This window comes from Chelonia mydas, chromosome 16, assembly GCF_015237465.2.
Source record: "Chelonia mydas isolate rCheMyd1 chromosome 16, rCheMyd1.pri.v2, whole genome shotgun sequence".
Lineage (NCBI taxonomy): Eukaryota > Metazoa > Chordata > Testudines > Cheloniidae > Chelonia > Chelonia mydas.
Genome location: NC_057857.1, coordinates 6,642,273 through 6,669,523, shown reverse-complemented (window position 1 = coordinate 6,669,523; position 27,251 = coordinate 6,642,273). Strand labels below are relative to the sequence as shown.

General features: G+C 43.9%; 1 protein-coding gene and 1 long non-coding RNA gene across 5 annotated transcripts in view; one reads left to right on the top strand and one right to left on the bottom strand.

The window, feature by feature from the left end:
* Positions 1-27,251, bottom strand: part of EHMT1 (euchromatic histone lysine methyltransferase 1) — a 167,701-nt gene that overhangs the window by 124,624 nt on the left and 15,826 nt on the right. Inside the window, exon 1 of one of the 4 annotated variants that reach the window (XM_037879303.2) lies at positions 20,233-20,260. The exons of 1 other annotated variant lie outside the window; for it this stretch is intronic. Coding sequence is in view for 1 of the 3 variants with exons in the window: in XM_043530086.1 (XP_043386021.1) it covers positions 5,487-5,537 (51 nt within the window). In the remaining 2 variants the exon portion in view is untranslated. Of the gene's footprint in view, positions 1-5,486; positions 5,922-20,232; positions 20,261-27,251 lie in introns of those variants that run through there. 2 more of the 4 variants (XM_037879304.2, XM_043530086.1) reach the window with 2 other exon arrangements.
* LOC122463103 lies at positions 1,620-18,236 on the top strand. The gene is made up of 3 exons (XR_006286108.1): positions 1,620-1,659; positions 10,416-11,266; positions 11,458-18,236. It is a non-coding gene; the product is annotated as an uncharacterized LOC122463103 (long non-coding RNA).

Here is a 27,251-nt window from a genome sequence, read left to right as displayed (position 1 = left end):
AAGAAAACAAGGGTCGATCCTGCCACCCTCACTTACTCACATTACGTAGTACTTTCCTCCACAACGGTCCCACTGAAATCTATGGGACAACTTGCAAAGTAAGACACCACTCAGTATAGGGTTGGCAAAATGTGGCGCATAGTGAAACACCTTTCTAGGAAGTAAAATAATCTTTTTCATTCTTTTCTGTGTATACTTTGTACCATTCCACTTCATAAGTGAAAAGCCCAAACATTACAGACCTTAAATAAGGCCCTGACCCTGCAAAAGAAAATCATGGCGGCAGATCCCAGGGCCCACCTGGAGCCTTAATCAAAGTCAACAGGACTCCTCAGAGATGTCTGCCTACATCCATCTCTCTGCAGGGTTGGGGTTTAAGCAATAAGCAAACGTATGATCTAAATGCAAATGTATCTTAAACCTTGACTGCTTGTAGGGAATCATCGTGTGGTTGTGGGAGGCATTGCTGAGTAGCATTTTCCCTTTCTCTCCATTTAAAGGGGGTGGGGAGAGGCCCATTCGGGCACATCATGATAACAACTATATAAACTCAGATGGTTATAATGGCAAAATCCCTTTGGCATTGCCATTACTGTGCTAGGATTTTTGATATTCCCCCTTCCTAAGGTGCCTCAGATGTTGGTGTGAAACCTACAAGGGTGAATATTTACAGGTCAGTAAACTGACATGCCTGGAGCTCCAGACCTTATTTTAAAACTTCCTTTGGAAGGAATAGTCTGAAAGATCAGTTTTAAGGCAATCTAAGACGCCTGTCATTTCAGAAAACATTCAATGCTCTTCATCCATTCTGGAGTGAATAAAGCTTTGCTGGAATTCCGATTCAGTGCTGTACATTACATATCTAATCTAAATATGCCTCATTCCAGAGGACCGGAATGGATGTCATGAATCAAACAAGCAGCCTTCATCCATCCCAACACACAAACAAAAGAAACATGGTTCACAGTCATAAATAATAAAAGTATATAAAAACCTTTATTTATCCCTGCTTCAGTACAATTCCAATGCCCCAGTCAGTAGCGAAATGCTAATCCCACATCTTCATAAAGCAGAACTCTCTCTGCAATGAGGGATGCTACTAAATCAGACATTCTGTTCAGATCTAAATTGTGGAAAGTGGACACTCGCACGCATGCTAAACAAATGAGAGAGTCGAGTGGATTTTTCACTCCGTCATTTCTAGCACATTTTTATTTCTGTTGCAGTCATTTCTTTTGTCCCTCGTAATGCTACTGTGCAGTTATGCTTAAATCTAGGCATCTCTCACTCTATTTGAGGAAAAGGAAGGGGAAATAGCTACTGTCACTTCGCTTATAAAAACTACATCCAAACAGTGCTCCATCAGGATCATAATGGATTTAAAGTTGCTGAATCCTGGTCATTGGTGGTTTTTAAGAGCAGGTTAGACAAACAGCTGTCTGGGATGGTCTAGGTTTACTTGGTCCTGCCTCAGCCCAGGGAGCTGGACTTGATGGCCTCTTGAGTCTCCAGTCCCACATTTCTGATTCGATGTCAGCCCATGCACTGATAGTCCTCATCTTGCCATGCAAAATATTGAACCAGGTTCTTTGTCTGATTTACAGAATGCACTGAGAAGAGTGATAGCTAAAGCTCTGGCTAAGGAGTCTGTTCCATGAGGTACCCTACCCAGACAGCCATTTTCAGTGTGCCATTACATTGCAACCTACCTCGTAGTGCTTATCAATGGCACGCTTATTTCCAAATCCAACTCTCACACTGCCTGGTTCCCAAACTCCCCTGTAAATGTTACATTCATTGAAAACAGGGGCATCTCCGGAGAGGGGAAAAGTTTTTAAATTGTGTCTGTGTCTTCACTGCAAAAAAAGAGGTGCATCTTTGACACTGAGATGGCTCACTTATGATAGCCAGCTCGACAGAAAATCCTAATAGAGAGAAGACACTGTAGTTTTTATCTTGATGTTGCTAGTCGAGGTGAACCCCAGGTCGGATGTATAGTGTTGACCTACACTACCTACACTGAGGTCAAACCTACCTATATCTTGTCTCCACTGGGGTCTCATATTAAGATAGCTATTTCACCGCAGCTATCTTGATGTAAAAACACACCTCTTTTAGCAGTCAAGACGGAGCCTAAGATTGTGATAGTCATTTTATAGTGTTAGAAAACAACAAGGTAGACAGGCTATTGCCATGCCTTAGGAAGCATGAGTTACACAGAATATGTATTCATTAGCACAGAGTATAATCCTCCTAAACTCTCTTTCCACATGGCCATTCACATGCTTTATCAGGGCCTCTAAGCATCAAGACATTACTCAGCCAGCTGTAGTGTCTTAAATGAGGGGAATCTTCTGCCTCCACAGGGGGGTAGGTTGGGGAAAGGGCAGGGTCATCCCTCCCAGGCCAATGCCAGCACAATTTTCAGATTTATTTTTTCAACGGCCAAATCACCATTTAATCATGGGTTCGAATGATGAATAAAGCAAACATCTTGTTACATAATACAGGGGTAAGTTACTAGGTCTTGCTTCTTCCCCTCCTACATCCTTTGCCCTTTTCATCAATTCTCCACCTTTCAGTCTGTATCTTTAGGTGTCTTTTCTTCACTCTTTTTTTAACATCTGTGCTTTCTCTTCCACTAGTTTGTCTATAATTGTTCATCCCCTTAAATGTTTGGGTGCATTTCTCTTCTTCCTCATCACTCTATGCCAAGTTTTTCTTCTTCTGATCTATCTGGTCTCTCTTCCCTTATTTTTACCTTCAGTGTTTTCTTTCTCCTCTTCCCCCACCCCCGCCCTCCATTTCTAATCCTCTTCCTATAGACCCCTTCAGATGGTAGTTGGAGCACAGATCCTGCTGGTTCTCAAAATGCAGGGGATGATGGTGTCTAGGCAGCAGAGTTAACTGGCAGCTGCTGTCCTCCAAAAACAGGTGACCTTGCTTGAAAACTCTGCCAAATCCCCTGTCCTGGTCTCAGAAACTGTAAAATTCAAACCACAAAACACATATACGCATTCCTCTGAGCCAGCCAGTGAGGAGGAAGCCCAGCTTACTAGGACCCGTTTTCCCACTCTCACTGTATGTACAGGATTCCAATGAACATTTCTTTCTTTAATTTAACCTAAGGATAGACACAGATCTTCTTCCTTGTTAAGCGTCCAACTAGTAGAATGTGTGTGTCTGGCCAGGGAATAGGGGAAAGGGCTCCTGGCTTTTCTGAAGCTCTTCCAAGCTTTTACCCTTGGAGTGATGGAACAGCCACTAGAAAGGGCTAGTTATACCAGAATAATTATCCCATTATATATATCGGTGTATGTCCCCATGTGGACACACTATTCTGGAATTAAAGTGACTTTATTCCAGTATAATTACTCCACTTAAAAAGCCTGGATTTATCCCAATATAACTGTAGCAGAATAATTATCTTGCTGTAACTATGCTGGGAAATTTCCCTAAAAATTGGTGGAGGAAATGAATTTTGGAATTAAAATCTCCCCTCAAAAAAGCCTTTGTAAAGTAGGACCCTTGGAAATACAGGGTTCCTGTTCATTTCTATTTGTCTGGATTCTCTGCTAGGTCACAATCCCTACCTTTTACATCAGATGTTTTTACTCTTGGGCACAGGCACTGTAAGTATCCCACTGCAGACTAAAGATTCCAGAAGATAGTGCCTAAACCATCGAATTAAACACTCCAGCATCCAGATTTACTCTGAAAAGGTGAAGAGCACCCAGGTGCAGAAGGCCTGTGCAAGACAGCATCTAATCCTCGCATTGTTACTGTGGGGGGAGGAGGCAGAATGGCCATGTGTCTGAATCCTTATCCCCTGTGCACCATGGCAGAATTGAGCCCAGGTGCAGAGCCCTCTGGCCCCAGTCAAACAAAGCACTTTAAGGAGGATTGTTCACATGCTTAAAGTGGTTTGCTGGGCTGGAGCAAAGTAAGCCAGCAGTTTGCAGGAGCCAGCTCCATGTTTGGGGACTCTCCAGCAAACCTGATTAGGCTGGCACAGAGGGACTACTGGACTGGCACTTGGATACAGTAACCAGAACTCCCACATAGGGGCATGGATAGGCTGTGACCACTTACCAGTCCGCAGAATGGAAAAGCAATTATGCCTGTACTCATGTCTCTGGGGTGGATTTTGTCCCTCCCCCATCCGCAGCGGCATTCCCAACACAAAACCCAATTAACTGTGGTTTGTGTGGTATGCAGGAGAAAGAGGGGAGATGGGAGGGATGAATTTCAGCCAGCACCCCTGAAGAACCTATATATCAATCATAGGAAAATATCAGTGCTCCAAAGCCCACGGTTCTGGTGCATTTCACAGCCACCAAGAAGAATCCTTTGAAACCTATTTCCCTCCTGCAGCTGGCTGGCTTCCTTCCCCACCCTCCATTGCATGCTGGTTTATTACTGTATCTTTTATTGAAAAATTTAGAGTGATGCCATCGCCAGGTGCCTGTATTCATCAAAAAGAGAAAACTCCACTAATTGATTTTTCAGCATTATGACTTAGCAACCTGATTTGTTATTGTAGGGTTGCTCATGAGAGCTAGGCAACTGATGCCAATTTTTACATTAAAAAAAAAAGGAAATTGCACTGACTAGTTATTTATTTATTTTAATCCAAACCCTCAAATAGAAAGAATTACATGGAGTTTTAAGACAGAAGGAGAAAAAAAAAAATTGATCAAGTTATGGGCCTCTTGACCTTAACCAGTGTGATCACATATTCAACTGACGGGGTGCGAATGCTACCCACTCACCGATGGGGCAGCGACAACACAATGCTGTTCAGTAACATTCTTCTGGAATTATGCTATTTAAGAAACTGCACCGACTTTTCATCTAGATGCCCATTTTAATACAAGGTCATCTGAAAACCAAGGCAAAAATCCAAAATAAGGACACAACTTTTTTTAAAAATGAGCCTATTTACCACGGTTCCCCCCATTTCTATCTTTAAAAAAGAAAATAATAAACAAAAACTATTACTGAACTCTGGAAAACGTAACATCCAAAGTAAACTGTCCCCAAAATGCTACGCAACAAATCCACCTAGCTCTAATCTTATGAATGGTTTCAGAGTAGCAGCCATGTTAGTCTGTATCCGCAAAAAGAAAAGGAGGACTTGTGGCACCTTAGAGACTAACACATTTATTTGAGCATAAGCTTTCGTGAGCTATAGCTCACTTCATCGGATGAAGCTGTAGATAATGAAAGCTTATGCTCAAATAAATTGGTTAGTCTCTAAAGTGCCACAAGTCCTCCTGTTCTTTTAATCTTATGAATGTATCCCAAGGCACTGTGGTTTGTAAACTGCATTTCATGGCTCTCTTTACCTACCTACTTCGACACTCAAAACGACGAAGTGTTGCCTTAATTCTGCTTCACTAAAGAGAGAAAGACTTGGTGGGACTCTCCACAGGCAATTTAAAAAAAAAATAAAAATCAATTGACTTTGCAATTCGTGGCCTTACCTGCTTCTGAAGTAACTCATGAAAAGGGAGTATTTCCAACAGCAGCAGCATGCAAGCAAAAGGCAGCACCTTAGGAATGGCACCTCACACAGCACAAATGAAAAGTGCAAAGGTTCCATGCTACCAGAACTAGCCTGGCCTTCAGCAGAGCAGATAAAATATCAGAGACACAAACTACTGATATGTGCTGCTAAGCCATTTAAGTTTAGAGAAGCATTTCCTCTAAGACAGTCTTTAGAAAACCCCAAAGGACTGAAGAATCAGCAGTAAAAACCTCTTAAATAAAGCTCGACGTGATCCATACCTCTGTTTGGCTGTGCTGGCTTTTAAGATTTTCATCAAGGATTTCAGAGGCCTACACTGGTCTGTCCATGAGTTCCAACCCCACGGTAGGTGCTGAGGAGCATGCTCAGTGAGAGCTTTCTTACAATGCTCCACAGCTTCCTTCAGCTCATGGCACTGCAGTTGTGCTAGCCAGCTGAAGAGGAAGTGAGTGGAAGCAAGGTGCAGGAGATACTGTGTTGCTCTTTGGATGTTTCAGGGGGAAAGGAAGCAAATATTTCCCTTCCAAAACGGAGAAACTGGGACAGTTCTAAGCACTCCAGATCAGGCCTCGGACTAAACTAAGAGATTAATCATTAAGCGATTAAAATGTGCAAACATTTTGCTTGGTGTTCCGACTGCCACATTTAATATTTCAAACATCCACGCCAATATTATTCCTTAATTTAACATAACTGGATTGCGGATACATTTCCAACAGATTAAACCACAGAAATATCCACATGTTTTAATGAGGATTTGGCACTATTCAAAGCCAAACAGATTTTAGCAATATTTGTAGGCCATAAATTCTTTCAAAAGAAGGAAGGAGGGGAAGAAAACTCAATGGTAACATATCTGCATTCCCTACATTAGAGCCTTTTTGAATTTTAAATGCAAATTAAAAACCCTAAATATTTAGTGCCATGATAATTCCAGCAACATCTGGACAATTTTCTCTGCCTTGTAAAAGATTTTAGCCAGCTTTTTCTGAGACTCAGTCCATGTTGTTCACACAGAAAGGCTCCTTTTACATTTGCATGCTTCAATCAGATTCTGTAGTTTCTATGCCAACATGCATTTGTAATTCTTTAAAAAGAGCATTTGGGAGGGGAAAAAAGAGCCTGAAACATGTTAAAGGGTTGTTTTTTTCCTGTCCAAGGCATCCATTCCCATTTTCTCTGAGCCACGGTAGCCTAAAAAAGGCCATGAAGCCATGATCTTAGCCATTTGAACATTTCCACCTGCTTTAATGTGCAGTGGCAACTCAGAAAGAGGACACGAAAGTTTATTCAGTCAGTCTGGGTTTTTCAAAAAATTATTATTCCAGCTCTCCATCCAGAATTTTGGAACAGCAAAAAACTGTACACCAGTGAACCTGATGAGATAGTTCTGGGTTAGGAATGACCGTGGCCACAATCCTGCAATTTGAAGCATGTGGGTAGACCTCAGTACTATCGCACTGATTTCACTGGAACTCTGTTTGCCTACAAAAGTCCCTCTGCCGGGATCAGACTGCAGAATTGGGGCCTATGCATGTTCTCAAACTCAAAGTAAAAGTACTGAGAGGCAAACCACAGCTGTTGAAATATTACTGGGAAACACAGTAGTTTGTTTTTTTTAACCAGCCATAAGCAACAACCCCGCCACACCCTGCAAACTCTTCTAATTTTATAGCCCGCACTCGTGCTCAGAACTATGCAGAACTGTAAAGTTAAAGGTGCAGCTGCCATGGAGTCAAAGAAAGCCGCAACCAGGAGAAAAAACAGCTTAAGAAAATCATAGGGATATGTATCACCACACTTGGGGGGGGGGGGGGGGGAACCTTTCTGAATGCACTATCACTGTGGTTTTCTGTTTCACCTAAAGTTCATGCATAGTATGTGGCAATGCCTTTGAATCTATTCTTATAACACAGAGATGCCAAGAGCTCATTAAGAAGTTACCCACTGGAAAATACACAGGCTAGATGGCTAAGCCTGAAGGAGAGTTGAAATGGGCCTTTCCCATGGATATGCAGAATTGACATGACTGTTTCTTAACAAGGAATCTCTTGTTGCTCTCTAAGAGGAGAAAAAACAATGAGGAGTCCTTGTGGCACCTCAGAGACTAACAATTTTATTTGGGCATAAGCCTTCGTGGGCTAGAACCCACTTCATCAGTTGCAGGGAGTGAAAATACAGGAGCAGGTATAAATACATGAAAGGATGGGGTGTTGCTTTACCAAGTGTGAGGTCAGTCTAACGAGATAAATCAATTAACAGCAGGATACCAAGGGAGGAAAAATAACTTCTGAAGTGGTAAGAGAGTGGCCCATTACAGACAGTTGACAAGAAGGTGTGAAGCTGATGCCCAAATAAATTTGTTAGTCTCTAAGGTGCCACAAGGACTCCTTGTTGTTTTTGCTGATACAGACTAACACGGCTACCACTCTGAAACCTGTCACTAAGAAGAGAAGCTGCATGGACAGCACTGGCAGGTTTCTCTGTCTACAGGGATGCCTGACCATTTTCTCATCTTTCAGGTCTGGGGGGAGAAAGAGCAGAATGCAGTGTTTGGTGTTTCAGGAATCATAGTAGTTAGGGATGGAAAAGATCTATTGGATCCTCAAATCCATCCCCTCTGCATGAGCAGAGTATAGTCCCCTAACACAGGAGGTGTCAGACTGTAAACTGCTGCTATGATCAATCCGAGCCATGAGACCAAGAGGAAGTACTCCTGGGTGAACTCCTCCCACTGACTTCAACTGGAGTTTTGGGTGCACAAAGCATTCAGGACGGGCTCCTCGAAATTTGGATGGCAGGGGAGCTAGAAACAATGAGAGAGCGTTGGCTGACTATGGGATAAACTATAGTATTTGAGTATCACATATGTGTAGGACCCTATTGGCTTTGTAGAGCTGTACGCCTACGCAGTCTGCTAATTTTTATCACTACCACTTCATTGTGTGCAGCCCCACTGTTTTTTGTTCCTTCCTATGCTGATGCAAGAAACATGCTTGAAATACAAGTTTATTTCTTTCTAGGGGTACGCACCTGTCACCCCAGAAAAATGAGCAATGCCACAGATTAAGAGCTCAGCCTGGTCTCCCTCAGGATGAAGAGTGTGCATCTGTGTTACTGATCCTGCAGTATTTGGGTTTAAACATAACACCTGCAAAGCCACACAGCTTCGGGGATGAGTTTGTGAGTGGGCAAAGGAGAAAGTGAACGTGTAGAGATATATACATCTGCACAGATAGTCAAGTCAAGTGTGTTAGTCTAAGTGTCTTAACCAGTCAACAGATGAGGGAAGAGCATTGTACACGTCCAGGGTGGAACCCTTTTGATAGGTGCAACCTGCAAATATGCGACCTACATCTTCTAATAGGCCATGGTGGCAAAAGGGGGAGTCATGATCACTCCATCTCCGAAGGGATTGATTTCTACCCAAAGATGGAGTACCCAAAGATGGGGCTGAAGTCCAGGGCCCTGAGCCTCGTCAGCTGGGGCTGAAGCCAAAGCCTGAGCAACTTAGCTTCGCGGCGGGCTCTGTGGCATTGGGCCCCAAGCAACTGCCCTGTTTGCTACCCCCTAAAACTGACCCTACGTTTTATATGAAGAAAAGCAGTCGTTGTAACACAGGTGGGCCATGCTGAGCGGCCTCAGAAAGAAAAAGGTTGAGAACCCCTGCCTTGGGGGGACTCTCCAAGTGGCCTGCCTTGAGCTGAGACAGTGGCTCAGTAAATGAAACTCATTTTTACACAGAGATAGCCCTATGGAGCAAATTCTGCAAGGTGACTTGCTGCCTAATGTCAAGAGAGGCAATATCGGACAGAACTGGTAGCCAAGCTAGGCTGGTCAGTCTCCTGGTACCTGTTGTTATTATATGAATGGTTGCGTTCAAGTGACTGTCTCCTAGTCCTGTGTGAAAAGAGCTGAGCCACACCGTGGAGCAATATTCTGCTACAGCATAGTAGAAAGCAAGCCCAGAATGCCTTAGTGTCCCCGCACTCACTCCCAAGGTAAGAGCAGCTAGTTTGCTGGTCAGGTTGTTTCTTGGCTATATTTTCAGCAAGGTTTTGGTAAGGTGTTCCTTGCAAGTTAAAGTAGAGCCCAGTGTAACACCCAGATACACAGGCTTTGGGTCATGGTCCAGCTTTCAGCATGATGTTAAGATATCAAGGGGTGTAAAGCAGCTACATTCCTGTTATATACCCCACAAGTAACCTGCTTCATCAGTTGCACCAAAGCTGCAACTAACAGGCCAAATCCTACAGATCCTGGCCAGCATGGTCTCTTAAGCAATCTCAACATCTTAAAATATGGATGAAGAGTTAAACTCTGAGGGCCAGATTCTGACCTCTGTTAAACAAGTGTAAATCTACAGTAAGCACTCTGGGCCTGATTCTCTTTTGCCCTGCACTGTGTGTATAACACACTCCCATTCTAATCTGGTACAGTTTTACATCTGCTTTGCCCAGCTGTAAACGATCACACACGAGGCAGTGCCACGGACGATCAGCCCCTTGACTTGAGTGGGTTACTCCAGATTGACACTGGTGGAATAGAGATCAGAGTCAGGCTCAGAGAGTGCTGGTGTCATCACACAGGGCTGTCTGGAAAACAGAGTAGGAGAGTGGCAGCAACATTAAGTCAACACAACAAGACAGGAGTGTCACACTGGGGTGGACCACACACAGACACTGACCCAGTTAGCCAAAGCCGGTGCAGCAGTGAAGCACCACAAAGAACTTGGAGGAAAGAGAGAGGTACCTGTAAAGTTGAAGGGGACACAAGCGAGGTACCTGAAAGTTGAAGGGGACACAAGCGAGGGTCCTGAGAAGGTCTACAATGCCCTGCAAATGTTGACCTCTACCATCCATCCTCTCTACTCTTTGTTTTGCAGATGTCAAACTGTACCAATCCATTTTGGTTAAAACAAGTCTCTGGTCTTTCAGGAGCTTTGCTGTGAACTTCATAAACTTTGATATTTCACCATGACATGATCCTCCTGTAATACACATAGCTTCCAACTGTAACCCCTTGGGGTTGCGAGGGCATGGCACCTTTAAAACCTCATCCTGAGGGAGAGGAAGTGCTGGTTGTTCCAAGGGGAGAGGCATCAAGAGAGGGAGAGGACAGGACCGTGTGGTGTCTGTAGCTCCAGACAAGAGTGCCTACATCGAGCAGGCCCTCGCGTACCAAAGCAGTCGAGAACCAGCCTGGAGCCCAGGAGGGACAGAGCAGCCAACCAGGATGGGATCCATGGGGAGCACCGTGCCAGGAAGGAATCCCCTGAGAAGGACAAACCGGAGCTGGACCCAGCATCGCCATCATCACCCAGAACTGTATGGGGCCAGGAGTAGTGGGGCTTGTGACTTTACACTGGGAATGAGGGAGGTTGTTGCTCTGTGTGGATTTGCAAGAGGGGCAGAAGAAGGCACCAGAGGGTTTTGTTGGGGAAAATTTACTGGCGCTGAAGATGACCAGGAGCACCCAAGACTTGCTGCTGGACTGGAACTCTGCCCAGGATTCCTAACCTCTGAGTCTAGATGCATTGCTCAGCGTCTATACTTTTATATTGTGGTACCCCTGGACCCTTGGATCCTTGTGTTGGATGTTACCCTGTTTTACTGCTCTAACTATCTTTGTTATTTTTTTCCATTCATCCTTCTGTAAACAAATATTTCCCTTTCCTATATTCATTGTGCCATTCCGTGGGAGAGGGGGATGTTTACTCCACAGGGTACGGAACAGGTGTCCTGGTGTAAGTGAGTATCTCCACTGAATTCGAGGGTGATGCACCCACATATACCAGTCTGAATTTGGCCCCTTGTGTATAATGCTGGTGGGGAAAGTGAATGGTTTGGACAAACAACCCCCTGTTCATTCCCTTCATCTCTCCTGCCCTGATACCAGTCATGTCTTCGGTCTGACAGTATTCACAGGTGTCCCTGGGGTGTAGGGAGTTTCCCTGCTGCATTCCTGTGCATGCATTTCCTTGGCCAACCTGCCCTGCAGAGCGGACTCCATCTTGGCTATTAGGGTGCTACAGTTACACAAAAGCATTTTTGACAATAACCCACCAAGTACGAATCATACCTTTACAACAAAACTCTGCATGGCTTATAGATTCAGCTTTCAACTTATGTATCAGGAACATCTGAAATACACTGTCTGTGGGTCAGATCCTCAGCTGATATAAACCAGCATAGCTCCATTTACTTCAGTGGAATGATGTTGGTTTACTGGCCCTGTGTTTAACGAAGGGACTGATCCTGAAACACTGGAGTCAACGAGAGCTTTCCTGTTGAATTCAAGGGGAGCAGACTATGCAATTGTAAGCTCCTCAGGGCTGGGACAACGTCTTCCTCAATGTTTGTTAAGTGCCAAGCACATCAACCGTGCTCAACACGTCGTCGTCATCATCATATTAAGCAGCAAAAAGAGGAACAGAATTGGACAGCTTTATGCTGCAGCATATCTCTTGAGGACTTCAGAATGGGAAGGAGAGAGAGTTCTGTTGTAACATGCTATACAGACCAATTCTAAATCACTCTTTGGCAAAACAGAAAGCTATTAGGAGTCTCACTAATTAACTGTCGCGCTAGTTTGATGGTATTTAAATAAAAATAAAAAGACCATCCCAAGATCTATGCTGAATGAGGAGGGTAGAGATTTGTTCTCCCGTACATGGTGGCACAGCCAAACTGTGGATGGAAATACAAGGGATTCTCACCTGTGCAGCTGGGCTGATGGAAATATCCCTGGGCTCTTGATCCTTCATGCTGAGCCTGCTCCCAGTGGGTCCCTTATGGGATTATTGCAGCAGCCTAGTAAAACAGTTACTACTAGCTGGACTAAATGCTACAGAAAGATTGTGGAAATTAATTAACTCCTACCCTGATCCTTACGATGATGGATTACCTTCCAGCTCTTTTGGGACAGCCTCACGACAACAGGAGGTGGAAACACATGACAGATACGAGGGATTTACTGCCATGCGCCTTCTTGGTACCCTTCTGTGTTGAAACAGCATTGGAGCTGCCAAGGGTCTGTCCTTGCTGCCTTCTGATCATGCAGTGAGGTGAGGAGGGAGGTTTCAGACCAAACTCAGTCCTGGTGTAAGTGAGTATCTCCACTGAATTCGAGGGTGATGCACCCACATATACCAGTCTGAATTTGGCCCCTTGTGTATAATGCTGGTGGGGAAAGTGAATGGTTTGAACAAACAACCCCCTGTTCATTCCCTTCATCTCTCCTGCCCTGATACCAGCCATGTCTTCGGTCTGACAGTATTCACAGTTTTAAACTTTTCTGTATTTCCCATAGCTCGGCACAATCCAAACTGTGCCAGAACCACCAGTGTGTATTAGGATTGACATTCACTGGAACACGAACGGACGCACACCTGGCAAATGCAATGGATGACACAGGTCCGAGCACTTTGCATTCATGGTGAGCAGGAAGCTGATTGTATCAGCCATAAGACGCCTAGTTTGCCATTTAGTAGCCAAGCTGTTTGTTCAGCCCATGTATCATTCTGCCATGTGTTGAACCTAATCTCGTGGCAGAGGCAGGAGGAAATCTGGATGTGGCCATTTGGATTGGGAATTAATCTAAATGGCAAAATGGAGGGGCTGAATCTCCTCTCAGTTGCACGTGCCTGAATCTCAAGTCACTTCATAGATGTTAATGGAGATACACTGGTGTAAATTCCAGGGTAAAAGCATTCTTAACAAGGAGAACAAAATTTAGCAGCAGGATCAAAGACAATATGACCCGAGATACAGATGAAATTCTCCTCTTCACCACACACAGACTCTGACCTATATCTCTCTGCAGTAGCTACTCTCATCACTAAATATTATGACATTGCTTTTGATCTTTGCCAAGAAGCCATACAGCTTTTTGCTGTAGTAAATCTAGCTTGACCCTGTGCAGACAAGAAAGCATGTGATATTTAACAGTCCGAAGAGCCAGGTATGATACGCAGTAAAAGTCTCATTGTTCCATCACAGCTCACTGAAATAGATCTTTAACTGTTTTCAAGCAGTTTAATGCAGCTGAAACTGACTAGCAGGCAAACAAGTAAACACAGTGAAAAACAATGACAATGCTCCACATTTAAAAAAAAAAAAAAGTTTGTGTTTAATGCTATATAATTTTTAGGGCTTCAATTCCAGCCAGTTCATATTGCCAACAAAATCCTAGCTAAGACACACTATCTATCACAACAGGTTTGACCCCATTTTTAATATGTAGAGAAAGGACTTCATAATCCTACAGAACACTGAGCAAATGGTACTCTTTGTGGCAACTTGAATACTAGCCTATTAAAATCCAAACCCTCTCTTATAGCAACTCCGATTTTAAACACTCAGCCATCTTTTCAGCCCAGATTTTAAGCACTTTGCCAAGCAACTCTGTCTGAAGGGCAAATCACTCCAGAAGTAGGCAGACAATTAATTTTCTTTTATTCTGGAAGAGAGGATTATTGGAATAAATAAAATAATCAGCTTAGCCAAGAGCACAATTGACAACTTCGAAAACCGGGGGACTTTCTCATTTTTCCTTCCCATTCAAGGTGTTCTTGGACAAAGCCTGCAAGGCACCTGCAGAACTTCTGGAGGTAAATCGCGTGGGAGAGCTAACTCCCTGGATGTAAAGGATGTAAGGAATACTTAAGAGATTATTGTCATTTCAGACACTATTATTACTAATTTTAACTGCTATTTAGAAAGTAAAGAACAATACAGAAATGAAGGGCCAGACTGATCTCCTCACTCTGGTGTAAATCTAGAGTAACTCCACTGAAGTCACTGCAGTTCAAATGGATTTCCATCAGTTTAGAGAAGGCTAGAATCTGTACCTAAATTATGTGCAGGAGGAAGGTTACTTGGACAAGGTTTGGTGCTGAATGCAGAGTAGAAGTGTGCTGCTTTCAGTTTCATTTGCTTATTCACTTTTTTTTTTTTTTTTTAACTATTTGAGATATTTGGTTCTCTGTTTTGTGATTAATCCAGTTACTGGGATGTCTGAAATACCCTACGACGTTTAAACACACAGGTGGATCTACTAAATATTTGGCATTTAACTCCCAATCTCCAACAGTAGAGGAGGGAGAGGGGAAAGGAGAGCACCAGTGTCATACTACAAAGAGGGCAGAATTTGATTTACCAAGAGTTGTACACACACTACTGAAAGATTCCAGATCATAAGCAGTTTGGGTTACATATGAGGGACAGTTTGGGAACTTTGTTTCAAGGTTGCTAAGGGCCTGACAAGGAAACCAAAGACTCCGAGATAAAGATTGATGGACCCAAAGATTCCCAAGAACACTAAGGACTGCAGAAGCACTGAGAAATCAAATGATCTGGAAAATAAAATGAGATTAAGATATATCAAGCTAGTGGGGGCTCCTCCAGGCGCAGAGGCAGGGAAAGCAGACTTTTAGTTTGCAATGGATTATGAAGGAGGTTAGGGACAGATAATTTCTAACGCTCACAATGTGTTATGGTGAGATATATCCCCAGGCAAGCCAATTAAGTAACACCTGTATCGTTCTTGAAGAAATAGCTGCTCTTGCATTAAGGGGCTTGCACATTAAAGTTGGTAGATACATCTGAGTCTGGTTTCAGGATTCCAATACTGTCCCCCTTCAGTATCATGATTCATAACACTAGAGTGAAATATGTGGCCCTGGGTTTACCTTGGAGAAGGCAGAGTGGAAAAATGGATCTATATCTTTTCTAAGGAGAACTTCAGTTTCTTTTGTTTTCCTTTCTAACTGCGAATTACTGACAGCAAGTAGGTCAGGGAGTAGAGGACGCTCTAAGAATGATCTGTTGTGCACTTCCTTCTCTTCGCAAGCAACTATGTCACTTCCTCTCTTCAAAGACTACCTTAAAAACCTGCCTGTTCCCCACCCACCTGTCCTTTCCCGGGTCTTTCCATTCTCCCCTCCTTGTAACTAGCATCGTTGCATATGTATAATTTACATTTCAGATCTTTCCCTTCGCTGTTTCATTTATTGTTCTTCCCCTGCAAGTTGCACACCATCACTCTCTCCTTTCACTGTATATCATTTTTCAAAGAAACTTTATGGACAATAACAACATTTTGTTCCCCTGTAGCACCTTTCATCCAAGAATCCCAAGGTACTTTACCTATGCTCATTAATTAATTAAGCCTTGTCCTCCTGCTGGTAGCATAGTTATTAACCTTGTTTTGCAGATGTGTAAAAGACTCTCTTTCCCTGAGAGAGAGCCTCTAAACTACTTCCCACTTTCTCTTTATATACCTGCCTTGATAGACCCAGGTGAGACTCCTCTTTCCAGCCAGTGTAACCTACACCCTGCTCTGTCCCCTCCTAGTGGCATCACACCAGGAGGCTGAGCAATCTTCCTAGGGCAGAACTCCCATGGCTGATTATGATACAGTCCAATTCTTCTTGCCCATCCACCACAAGTCATTGCAGAACACTCCACAGAGCTCGTGTATGCTGAGGGAAGGTGGGGACCTGACTCAGGCAGATGGACAGCCATACTGAATGTGTAGGTAGGACTCTGATCCCTTCCCCACCAGTGCTGGAGGGACTGGCAGTGAACAATGTTGCCAGAGCAGAGAGAGTGTAGCAGTCAGGAGCCCTCTGAGGGTTCTGAAAAGCTGAAATGCAATCTTTGAATTGGATTCCAAAAGGGCCAGGAGGCCAGGACAAGTGTTTGAGGAGAGGGGTGATATGATCCCACTTCTAGTGCAAGACACAACAAGGCACAAGCAGAGACAAACACCGTGCTTTAAAGAAAACCCTTGCACAGTTTTCCAGCAAAAAGAGGATTCAGCATAGTGGACAATTACAATGCTTAAGCCATATGTCTGGCTTTCAGGTCATTACCCACCTGATAACGACCCGCTGAAGGAGTAAAGATACTGAAGCAAAGGCAATGAGCTCTAATGGTCATTATTTGGCTAGTAATGACTGAGGAATATGTATCATATAGCCTATCTGGTGAGTCGCTTTTGCCTTCAGATCACTGCTGCAGCCCTATAACATTTCTGAGAACTGGTCTCAGGTGTCTGAAAGGCTGGTCAGTTCCACTTTCTTTTATTTCTTATGACCTGCTTTTAACAAACTCAGGGGCTGTCGTCTGCCAAAGAGCTAGGCATCTACTAGTCAGCAAGACTCTATTTGGCTTTCAGTTCCTCCACTGAATTAAGCAGAGTTGCACTAGTGGAACAAAAAGCAGAAACTGGCCCTAAAGCTCGGAGTTGCAAAGAAGTCTAAGGAAGTTAGGTACCCAATCCCACTGAAAATCCAATGGGATCTGGGCACCTAACTTCCTTAGGTGGGGTTCACAATGAAGTCTAGGAGTCTAGTAAAAGACATCAAGGCCTGCTCTGCACTGGCATTTTTCTTCCAAGTTCCCAACACCGCACCAGCAATGGTGCAGCTCCAGCTACAAGAGCAATAATGGGAGGACTAATATCGACACGCTGCTGGCGATTAAATCACTATGTTCTCCTACCTTGCTCAGATGGGGTCCAGACAACCAGGTGGCTAACCTGCCTCTAGCAGTCAGTCTATCCCAGCACTCCTAGCAGCAAGAGCTACACTGGGGGAAGCCCGGCCTCTGGCTCAACCAGATTAGCACCTGTTAAAATCTACACGGCCTTATCTACACTTGACTGTCAGAATGTGTTAGTTAGGACATTACCTAACACCTTTAAGAGCTCACCGTTGAAACTCAGTCCAGATTAAACGTAGGTCAGACAGGGATGTGGCTAATTCCCTTCAAATGAACCCATGGGAAGGCCTTGCCTGTCGTGGAGAAGCTGCCCAGCATCCTAGCTGGAAAGAGAAAGGTGTTCTACATGAGCTCATCAACAGGAAAGAGAGGTAGCTTGGGGGATCTGTCAGAAGGAAGTCCTAGTGTCCTACCAAGCGAGACCAAGCTTTGACCAGGACACATGAACACCCTGAGAAGCTGCAGGTTTGGTGACACCAAAGGACTGGACTTCTGGCTAAATATGCTGAAACTGTTTCCTCTTTTTAGTCTGAACCAAGCCGAGCAAAGCCTCAGTCCTACCCCAGGGTAAGCTGACCAGAGCAGAGAGGTTCTGAGCCAAAAGGCATGTGCATTGAAGTGTCGTATTTCTCCTTGTTGAGTCTTCCCTTTAATTTCTGGTGCCAGACACTACAGCCCTAGACCACCTTCCAACAGGACAAGTGAGAGGAGGCAAGGCCAGAGGCTGGAAGAGATTTTTGAGATGAGCATTTGGAATTGTGTTAGTGACTAGGTTAATTCTTGCCCATCCCCTGGATGAGGTTGAGATGAATGAGGAGGGCAAAGAGCTCTGATTCAGGCGCTATAGTCACTTTTCTACAAACAGAGGAAGGAAACAAGAACTGTCTGCACTTTGGGAGAGACACCATGATATATGGATCCTACTCAACAGGAGGTTCCTTCACTGTATGCCCACAGCCCTGGTGTTATGAGACCTTTGGATTCTATACTTGCAAGACACGCCAGCACTTACGCATGGTGGGTTAATGAGAGATGATTGCTATGCCCACCACAAACAAAATAATCAGATTTGAAGTCCTGTTTTAGTCTTTTTTCTTCAATTTTTCTTGTATTTTATCTTTAAAAATTGAAAACAGCCCCCTTTGCTTCAGCCAGTTGTAATTTGCCCTGAGTTTGAGTGGTTTTTCTCATCATGAAAATCCTTCACTGGCATCAGACAAAAGATAAAAAACCCTTGTTAGGAAACACACACACAGTGAGAAACCAGGCAGCATTGCTGGATCCCAGCAGAACTGTAGCTTTTCCGAGATGACAAACACAGCTTTGTTCCATCACATTTGAAAACATATTCTGAAAACAATGCTCCTCCCCATATATATAAAAAACCCTTTCCTCGCACCCAACAAAAGGAAGACATAATTAACCCTCCCTCAGAGAGACTACAATGGTATTTAAAACAGTAAAATGCAATCCACTTGCATTTAGTAGCTAATTATTTCCCCTACGTACACACCCATCAGTATTCCCTAAAAATGTCCACAGAACATTGACAATCTGTGCTAGCCAAAGCTTTCGGAAAGGAGTGAAAGATGGTTCCGAGTGAAAAATAAACCTAAGAAACTCAACAACGGTCTGGCAAAATCTTCCTGAAAAACACAGTGTATCTAGCTCAGCAAAGTCTGTCACAGAAATGCCCTTTTGAACTCATTTGACTGCATTAACTTTCACCTGCGTATTGTGTTTAAGCCCACGGCTATTGCAGGAAGAATCCAGTGGGAGCCATCAGCATTTGCCTACCTGTTAAAACACAATCCCCTTCTTCACACCACCACCAAGGACATAAGTAGCCATTTTCCAACATGCAGCACTGCAAAGACATACTCCTGCTGCTGCTGGAAATTCATTAACAGCGGCCAAGGCCAGGACTAGCATCACAGCCATCCAGCACAGTTTCTCAATGGCATAGACTGTACAGAAAGAACGGCTGCCTATTGTTCACTCTTTCTCATCATATTGCAAGACACTTTAGCTTCCTCAGAACTAGGAGGAGCGCACCCTTCCCCCCTTTTGCTCCAGTAATACAGTCCTGGAACGAACAAGGTAGGAAGCAGTCCATAAGCACTCTTGCTACTGAAGAGGGGTGAATTACTAAAGCTAGTGATGTAATAATCAATGCCACCCCACTCCAAAAAAATCCCCAGCATGCTTCACTGACATTCAGTTCACCTTGATTCCATCATCCCCTACAAAGGATTAAGTTAGAAGTTTTCAGTGGCAAACACCCAAGCTGTGGGTTACTGAGCTCTGCCCTTCCCAGCGCTCACACAGTGCTGACTCAGCCCAAGAAAGAAACTAAACTGGGCTGGACTTCAATGGAGTTACAGCAGGGACCAGGCTGGCCCTTGATCTGCAGTGTCTTAAGCTTCTTGTTGCTGATGTTGTTGTTAATTAAAGTATTAAGGATGGTAAACAATGTTTTCCTCCGTCCATGCTTTCAGGGCAAGAGCTGATACCATGCTGTCCTTTCACTAATAACTGGCAGATGATTTCACTCTTTCAGGCTGCACTCACAAAAGAGCGACTGAAAAACAAAATGGCCCAGTTTCACCTTGACACAGTCCTTGTGCACACAACAATTCCCTTGCCACCAAGGCAGGCTTCTCTCAGCCTTCAAAAGTGATCGCCCTTTAGACCAAAGCTAAGATATCTCACCAATATAACAAGTTGGCAGTTCTTTATGCATTTTCTTTTAAAAATGTAATAAAAAGACTATTCTTCTGCAAGCAATCAAAGCTAATCCCTTTACAAATTTACTTTCAACAGAAGCATATTTTTTTTTAAAAAAAATAACATTGGGCTATGCTCACAAGCGAAAAGTATTGAGTGTTATCAGCTCCTTCCTGCCAACACAGCACGAATGTGCAGCAGGCCTCAACTGGTATATTCATTTAGCCCAACATGAAGGCAGAAACAGGGCTCTACCCACTTCTAGAAAGTAAACCAGCTTCTCAGTATGGCCTTGCACTGAAATAGGATTACAGTGGCCTGGAAAACAAAATAAACCCACAACATGAAGGTTACCCATAAAATCATAACAAAGATCCTTCTTTCCCAGTTCTCTACAGAGAAAACCTTTATCAACCCCTCTATGTTAAAGTAGAAACACAAAAAGATATGTACATTAGTCCCATGTACCTCTGTCAATTTTTTTTCCTCGTGTCTTTAGAGCAGTTGTTTACTGCAGCCAACTGCAGAGAAATTACAGTAGCTTAACTCTCCAACTCCCTCTAAAGGATTAATCTTCCAGTGAGCATGCTCACGCGAGATCTTTTTTCAGCAGTTGCATCCATTTCATGAAATGAGGGCTGCTGCAGACATGAGGAAATGCCATTTCAGGACTACATGCAAAGTTGAATAGCTCCATAAACAAGTGCTAATCCCTTTCTGAAGTTCTAGCAAGAGTCTATGTCAAACTCCCTACCTCCAATGACTTTAAAAACCCTGAGACTAATATGCACTTTCCCACATTTTTTTACAGTGGTTTCTCTATAAGACACATAGTTTAAATGTCTGCTCTTGACTTTCTCCCGACAAACTGGTGGAAGGTCCCTCTAATGAAGCTTTAGTCAAAACAGCTCCTTCTCCCTGACAGTTTTTTCCTTCTTATCATGTCTTGGCTGATCTCTGCTTTAAAAATGGCAGAAAAGATTTGAGGGGGGAAGTGTTTTTAGTCAAAAGGAACAGTTTTAAACATATAGTTTTCAATAGTGCAGCACAGTTACAGCTCCCGACAAACACATTTTACTCTACAGATTAAAGGCCTATGCAAATGAGGATTTGCTTACTGGCAACAAATCCAATAGCTAAACAAGACAGTTGGAAGTAATCTTGTCCACTCATCCTCCGGCCACCCTACATTATATCTTAATTGGAGCAATTTAATTCCCTCTCCCTAACCCCATAGCTGTGCTTCTCAATCCGAGCTTTCTTGGTTAAAATGACAACATTGCAACTGAAAGACAAAGACTTATCCCTTAGAAGTAGATTCTCTTATACTCTTCCATTTTTATCTTCTTGTATTATCATCACAGCAACATTTCCTCCTTTGCCGTCTCATCTATTTTATGTCCCGTTACTTAATTACTCTTCATAGCCAGTAGGAATCCAAGCTCCCCCTCCCACCCTACCCCCATAAATACTCATATTTTAGGGCTATGATTGCTGCTTCAATCTAGAAGATTTAGGGGACAGGTCTGATCACATGAATATCAGTGTAAATCTGGATTATCTCAGTTGAAGCCAGTAGCATGAGATCAGAATCCAGCCCTCAATCTTCCCCACTTGATGCTAAAGCTCTAAACATTTTAAAGAGTGTTACATCCTTAAAATATCACAAATCCCATTTTGTTTTTTAAACTATTCGTTTGAAACTGCACTAAAAATCCAAAATGTCATGGGAGTGTTAAATAAGGGTTAGGTCTACTTTTTAAAATGAACTCACACCAGAGTGACAGCATCCATAAGGAACAATAAACATTTGGTGACAGTGGATATTTTGCTCTGCTATCACCTAAATTCAGTCACCCACAGGAAGGAAACCTCTGTTACCAGGCATTAAAATAGATGTTTTGTTTTATTTATAAAGTGTTCAGACTGGTTGGTTTTGATGTGTCATAGCACAGACTGTTCAACCACCCCTCCCTGTTCCATGATTTTGGGCTTCAGTGAATTTAAGGCCACATCCATCCTGAAAGGTGCTGAGCTCTCTCAACTCCCATCAATATCCACGGGAGTTGAGAGTGCTCTGTACGCTGCAGGAAGAGTTTAGAATAATGCATAATCTGGCCCTGAAATGCAGAGAAGGAAAATCCAAGACTTGAAAGCAGGCAGATGTGAAAACCATTTTGTTCTGTGCTTCATACATCGTTGCAGGATTAAAGCCGAACACAGTCGGGATGTCAGATATGGTGTCGTCCTGACCCGCTGCACCCAATTTGGAAACGAGTCTCCTCCTTGAAAGTTTATACTTTGAAGATTGATTGCCATTGATTCTTCTTCAAGCAAACTGCCCACGCTGGCAATCCATCAATAATAAGCCATTACTTGACAGCCTCTTATCTGCAGATGTCAGCCCAGACAACTCAATTTGCAGAGGCAATGGGTCAATAAATCAAAGCCCTTCTCCATTTTAAAAAATCAGAGTTTACAAAAATGCCTGACCTGCAACCTGACTGAAAAGAGCAACCAATCCAGCGCTGTTCTGGCAAAGGAGCAAATTGAGCCTTACGAAGCGACCAAATGGGCTGGTTATGGGTAATGCTGTGAAACCAGCCCAGGAAACTCCTCATTTTTCACTGGCATCATGAAAGCATTAGTTGGGTGTGGAATGGGCCACACAGGGGAGGAATCTGCTAAGTCTAATTAGTTGCAGGGCAAGAGCAGAATGGAGTGGCCCTTGTGAAATGTTTACCATTCAAGCCTTAATCACTATGACCCATTTAACTCTTTAGCGGAACCCCAGAGCTTACTGATAAGGGTGTGTTTAATAGCACCATGCCAGCAAAACTCAGGTACTTCTCTCCTCTTTAAATTCAGCAGTGGATTTAAATCCAATACAATCAATATTCCTGTTCATCTTATGGAAACTCACTTCTCTGTTCTTCCAAGTCAACGGAGAGTTTAACACTGGTGCCAACAAAGTGCCAGTAAGAGGAGCACCAGCCCCACTCTGAAGATTCAAGACAGCTTGTGATGCTATCAGGTGCAGATGACTTTTAAAAGGCCTCTTCGCAGGACAAGGAACAGGGATAGTTTGTATGATTTGCTGGGCACTAAGCCACTACAAAGAGAGCCTAGCACAATCCCTGATCAGGATCTCTTGATGCTGCAGAAGTATAAAAAGCATGCATTTGTACAGCGCCTAGCACACTCCATTATTAAGGCCCATGGATGCTCCCACAATACAAATCATAATAGTTACTTTCCTTCTGCTCCTGTTACTGGAGGCGGTTAGACAGTTTCCTCTGTGCCAAGTCTTACTGCAGGAGAGGAAGTGGGGAAGCCTGCAAGTTGCAGAGCAGGCATGGAATCTGGGGCCCCCAACTTGCTTCACGTGAGCTTCATCATTTTTATAATGATTAGGACCAAATCTGAACCACATGAGTAGCCCCACTGACTTCAGTGGACTGCTTGGGTGATGAAGACAAGCAGGGATTTGGGACTTAATACTACTCCCATTAGAATTAATAGGAAGGTTATCACTAAATCCAATGGAAGCAGGATCAACCCGTTCGTCCTAACTATAAGACACTTTACTGCAGCATCTTCACTGAATGGGACACCAAAATCACTCACCCAATAAGATGCAGGCATTGATGGTTATACCTTGTGGCCTCAATTTTAAGGGACTTTCATAACTTTGGGAAGAACGTGCAGGTGAAGACGGAGAGACAAGGTGGGTGAGGTAGTATCTTTTATTGGGCCAACTTCTGTTGGTGAAAAAGACAAGCTTTTGAGCTTACACAGAGCTCTGCATAAGCTCGAAAGCTTGTCTTTCACCAACAGAAGCTGGCCCAATACAAGCTATTACCTCACCCACCTGGCCTCTCTAATGTCCAGGGACCAACAGGGCTACCACAACACTGCAAACAGGTGCAGAAGAACAGAAGATGAGTTGCTTTAATTGTATCATTCTTAGTGAAGACACTTGATGGGGTGGGTTATACACTGTGAGCTGCTGTAACCAATCACTGCAGAGCTGCGCCTATTGAGCCTTCATCTATTTACTACGTGAAATGCTTTTGGTTCTTTGTTTCATCATTGCCTGGGACAACAGGAAGCTGTGGGAAGGCATGCCAAAGTCTGCAAGGATCTCTCTTCCTCCTCTTACCCACAGAATTGCTGCAGACGACAGCTACGGCATCTAGCCTTGCCTTTTTAGTTTACTACTCTATACCATGGCAAAGCATAGAGGGACATGCAAAAAAAAAAAAAGAAAAGTGTTAGCTTACAATGCTGCTATCTATCACTGTTTCATAGCAAACCCACAAAATGCCAACCCCGCTGATAAAATCCCACAAACCACACTGCAGAACAGTCGCAGCTTCCTCGGTTACATGATCAATCAAAATAATTTTCCATAGAATCGCTGCTGCTTTTGCGAGGTAAAACTTGCTGCCTTTTTCCTATGGAAGATAAGGGAATGACAACCAAGAGCATGACAGGTATATCCAGCCTCTTTGGGTAAGTGCATTAGCTGGATGTACAGCTTGCAAAATGATTAATAATGCTGGCAATTTAAGGAGTTCTCTTCCTGATGGCATGAGTCTGTCAGCCGCAAGGCCTCAGTCTTCCAGGGTTTACCTCAAGGGAAATTTGGACCCCACCCATTCACAGCTGGGGCAGCAACATTGGTTTTTCTGGGAGCTTTTGGGCTGAAGAACTGCAGGCTATAAAGACCCTGCAGTCATACATCCGATGTGTTTGTGGCACTTTCATGGGAGTGGGTTCTTGGCCCCCTGTGGTGTGCTTCCTTTATTTCCGATCAGCTCCATTGCCACTGGGAACCGTTCCTCTTTGAGTTTGGATGTGTGGTCACAGCAATGAATTCTAGCAACGGAAGCAAAATGAAACAAGGCTCCTGGCTGGGTACCACAATGGATGCTCTCTGGGGAGGAGATCAGGGACAAAAAATGGGAAAAAGTTCCTTCCCTTAGAGCAAGATACAGTCACTGTGCACTGCAGGGAACATTACTTGGTGGAAGGCGCTGGGTAGGCTTTAGTGGACCTGATTCCCCACAGCCTTGAATACTGTGTAGTGGGTGTGAAACACCCACACTGGCATAAGTGAGCAGACAACTCTGACTTGGCAGTGATTTGCATCCATTCTGCCCAGGTACAAGGCCAGGCCCTGTTTATCTTCTCAGTGTGATGTTAGCAGGGGTCCAACCGCCAACCACAATGGATTTGATGGGGGTGACGTCAATCCTGATGCAGCCGACCAAGTTGAGAAACACACCACCTGTGAGATGTGACATCATGGCAACATGGCTCAGCATCAGGTGGGCATTCCTTATCATTGCTCCAGGCTGTTCTGTCCTGATGTGTTGCAGCGCTCCGTGATCCACTCTGATATGCTCAGCCTGGACATACCATTTTGGGTTGAAATGTTTATAGCTGGTAGTGTGTGCATCGGTGCATTGGGTGAGGGAGTTGGAGCTGCACCTAAGCAAACTGCTACTTGGGTTTTGTAGTGAGTAATCCTTGCAGAGGGAGGCTTCATGGAAGTATCCCTGATAGGACACTTGTGGTTAGGCCTAAATCCAGGAAGTGCATTAGGCAGGCGAGTTAATACTAACCACCCAGCAGGATATGACTAGATCCCAACTATCTACCAGGGCTCTTCCATTATCAGGGTGTCCCAATTGCTTGCATGAATATAGGCATTTTGTAGAACATTAATCATGCAGGCTGGCTCCGGGCCTGTGTACTGCAGCCACCATCATCTCCAGAAAGGTTGGACCCAAGGTAGATTCAGATGGTTCTAACTGCAAGGACTACTACCTATTGGGGTGTTCTGTGCAATTACATGATAAGGCTACAGCCTATTGCCAAAATCAGCCCATTGTAGTTGTGGTTCATTGTGGCATGTTATCTGTGATAAAAGTTTTGATTCTAGAAAAATTTGGAATAGGGGGATGATCCTCAGAATCCATGGATGTCATACACTCATTTGGGACTTATTGTTCCAAGTCTCGCTTTGCTTTCTGTCTCTGAAGAGAAACAATTGTTGCTCAAGGTAATGGTGCTTCTGAGGACTGAAAAGTAAATCTCAGGGCCTGATTCTCCCCTCATTTACCTGAATGTAAAGCAGGAGGAGGTCCAGTGAAGTCCATGGGGTTACCATGGTGCAACTGTGAACACAGAATAGCACCCTCTCATTCTAGACAAGTGATAGAGTTTGAGGCCAGAAGGGGTGACCAGATCATCTCGTCCGACCTCCTGTATATCACAGCCACCAACCGCACCCAGCGTCTGCCCACTAAACCCAACCACCCAAATGAGACCATATCACAGCCCACAGGAGACTAGACTGTGATGTGCCACAGACGGAGAACAGGAGGGACCAAGATGCACCAATGCATGAGGCCCCTGCCATGGCAGGGAAACGACTGAGTGAGATAGACCCAGATAATTCTGACAAGCGACCCGCACACACACGCTGCAGAGGAAGGCAAAAAACCCCAAGGTCACAAGTGGTTTAGCAGAGTGTAGGAAAGGCAAATACTCTTGCACAGGATTGTAAAAATGAATCTGCAGTCTTACTGCATTCAGAGCTATCCATTGCTCAAGTTAATAATACTATTTAGCCATTAAACAGCCCTTTACATTTCAAAGCACTATATGCATGTTACCAAGCTAACACTAACAGCCCTGCCAGTGACATAGACAAGCGCTATTATCCCAATCTTACAGCAGAAGAAACAGAGGCAGAAAGGTTAAGTAAGTGGCTCACAGTCATGGAATTAGAAACTGACCAATTGCTTAGCACTGGAAATAAGACAAAAAGGGTCAAACTGTACAGTCTTTAACAACCATATCTCCCAATGCAGCCAATGGGAATTCAGACCTGAGTAAGGACTGCAGGATTTGGCCCTAAGCTTTTGACATCTCCTGACCTTGGGTTGATCCAAAGCCCATAGAAATCAGTGGAACACCTGCCATTGACTTCAGTGGGCTTTGAATCGAGCCTCTTTAAACAATTTACTAACAATGCCTAGGCCCTCCCTAGTATCTTTTAGTATTCCTATGTACGATGCTGTAAATGTGCAAGGTGTCATACAGTGGGAGATCAGGGCCAAACAGAGAGCAGGTCCAATGCTCCGAAAGGCTCACAACCTAAAGGCACCTCCTGCTGGGCCTCTCTTACACCATGTTCTGGGAACATCTCTCTTTTGTTTAACAATGCACCTTTTACCCAGTATACAAAGCAAGCAGGCTCTGGGTTGGTCTCCAGCTCTGGGAGCTAAGCACTAGCTCTTCTACAGATTATACAAACGTTTCTCACCTTTTCACTGGAATGAGTGAAAACCCAGGCAAAGACAATGACTGTCCTGAAAGGGTGTGAGAAAGAAAATTAACCCAAGGGTCTGATCAGATTTCACGCTGGTCTACACACAGTTTTTGTATAGATACTATTTTGGTTAGCGGGGGAT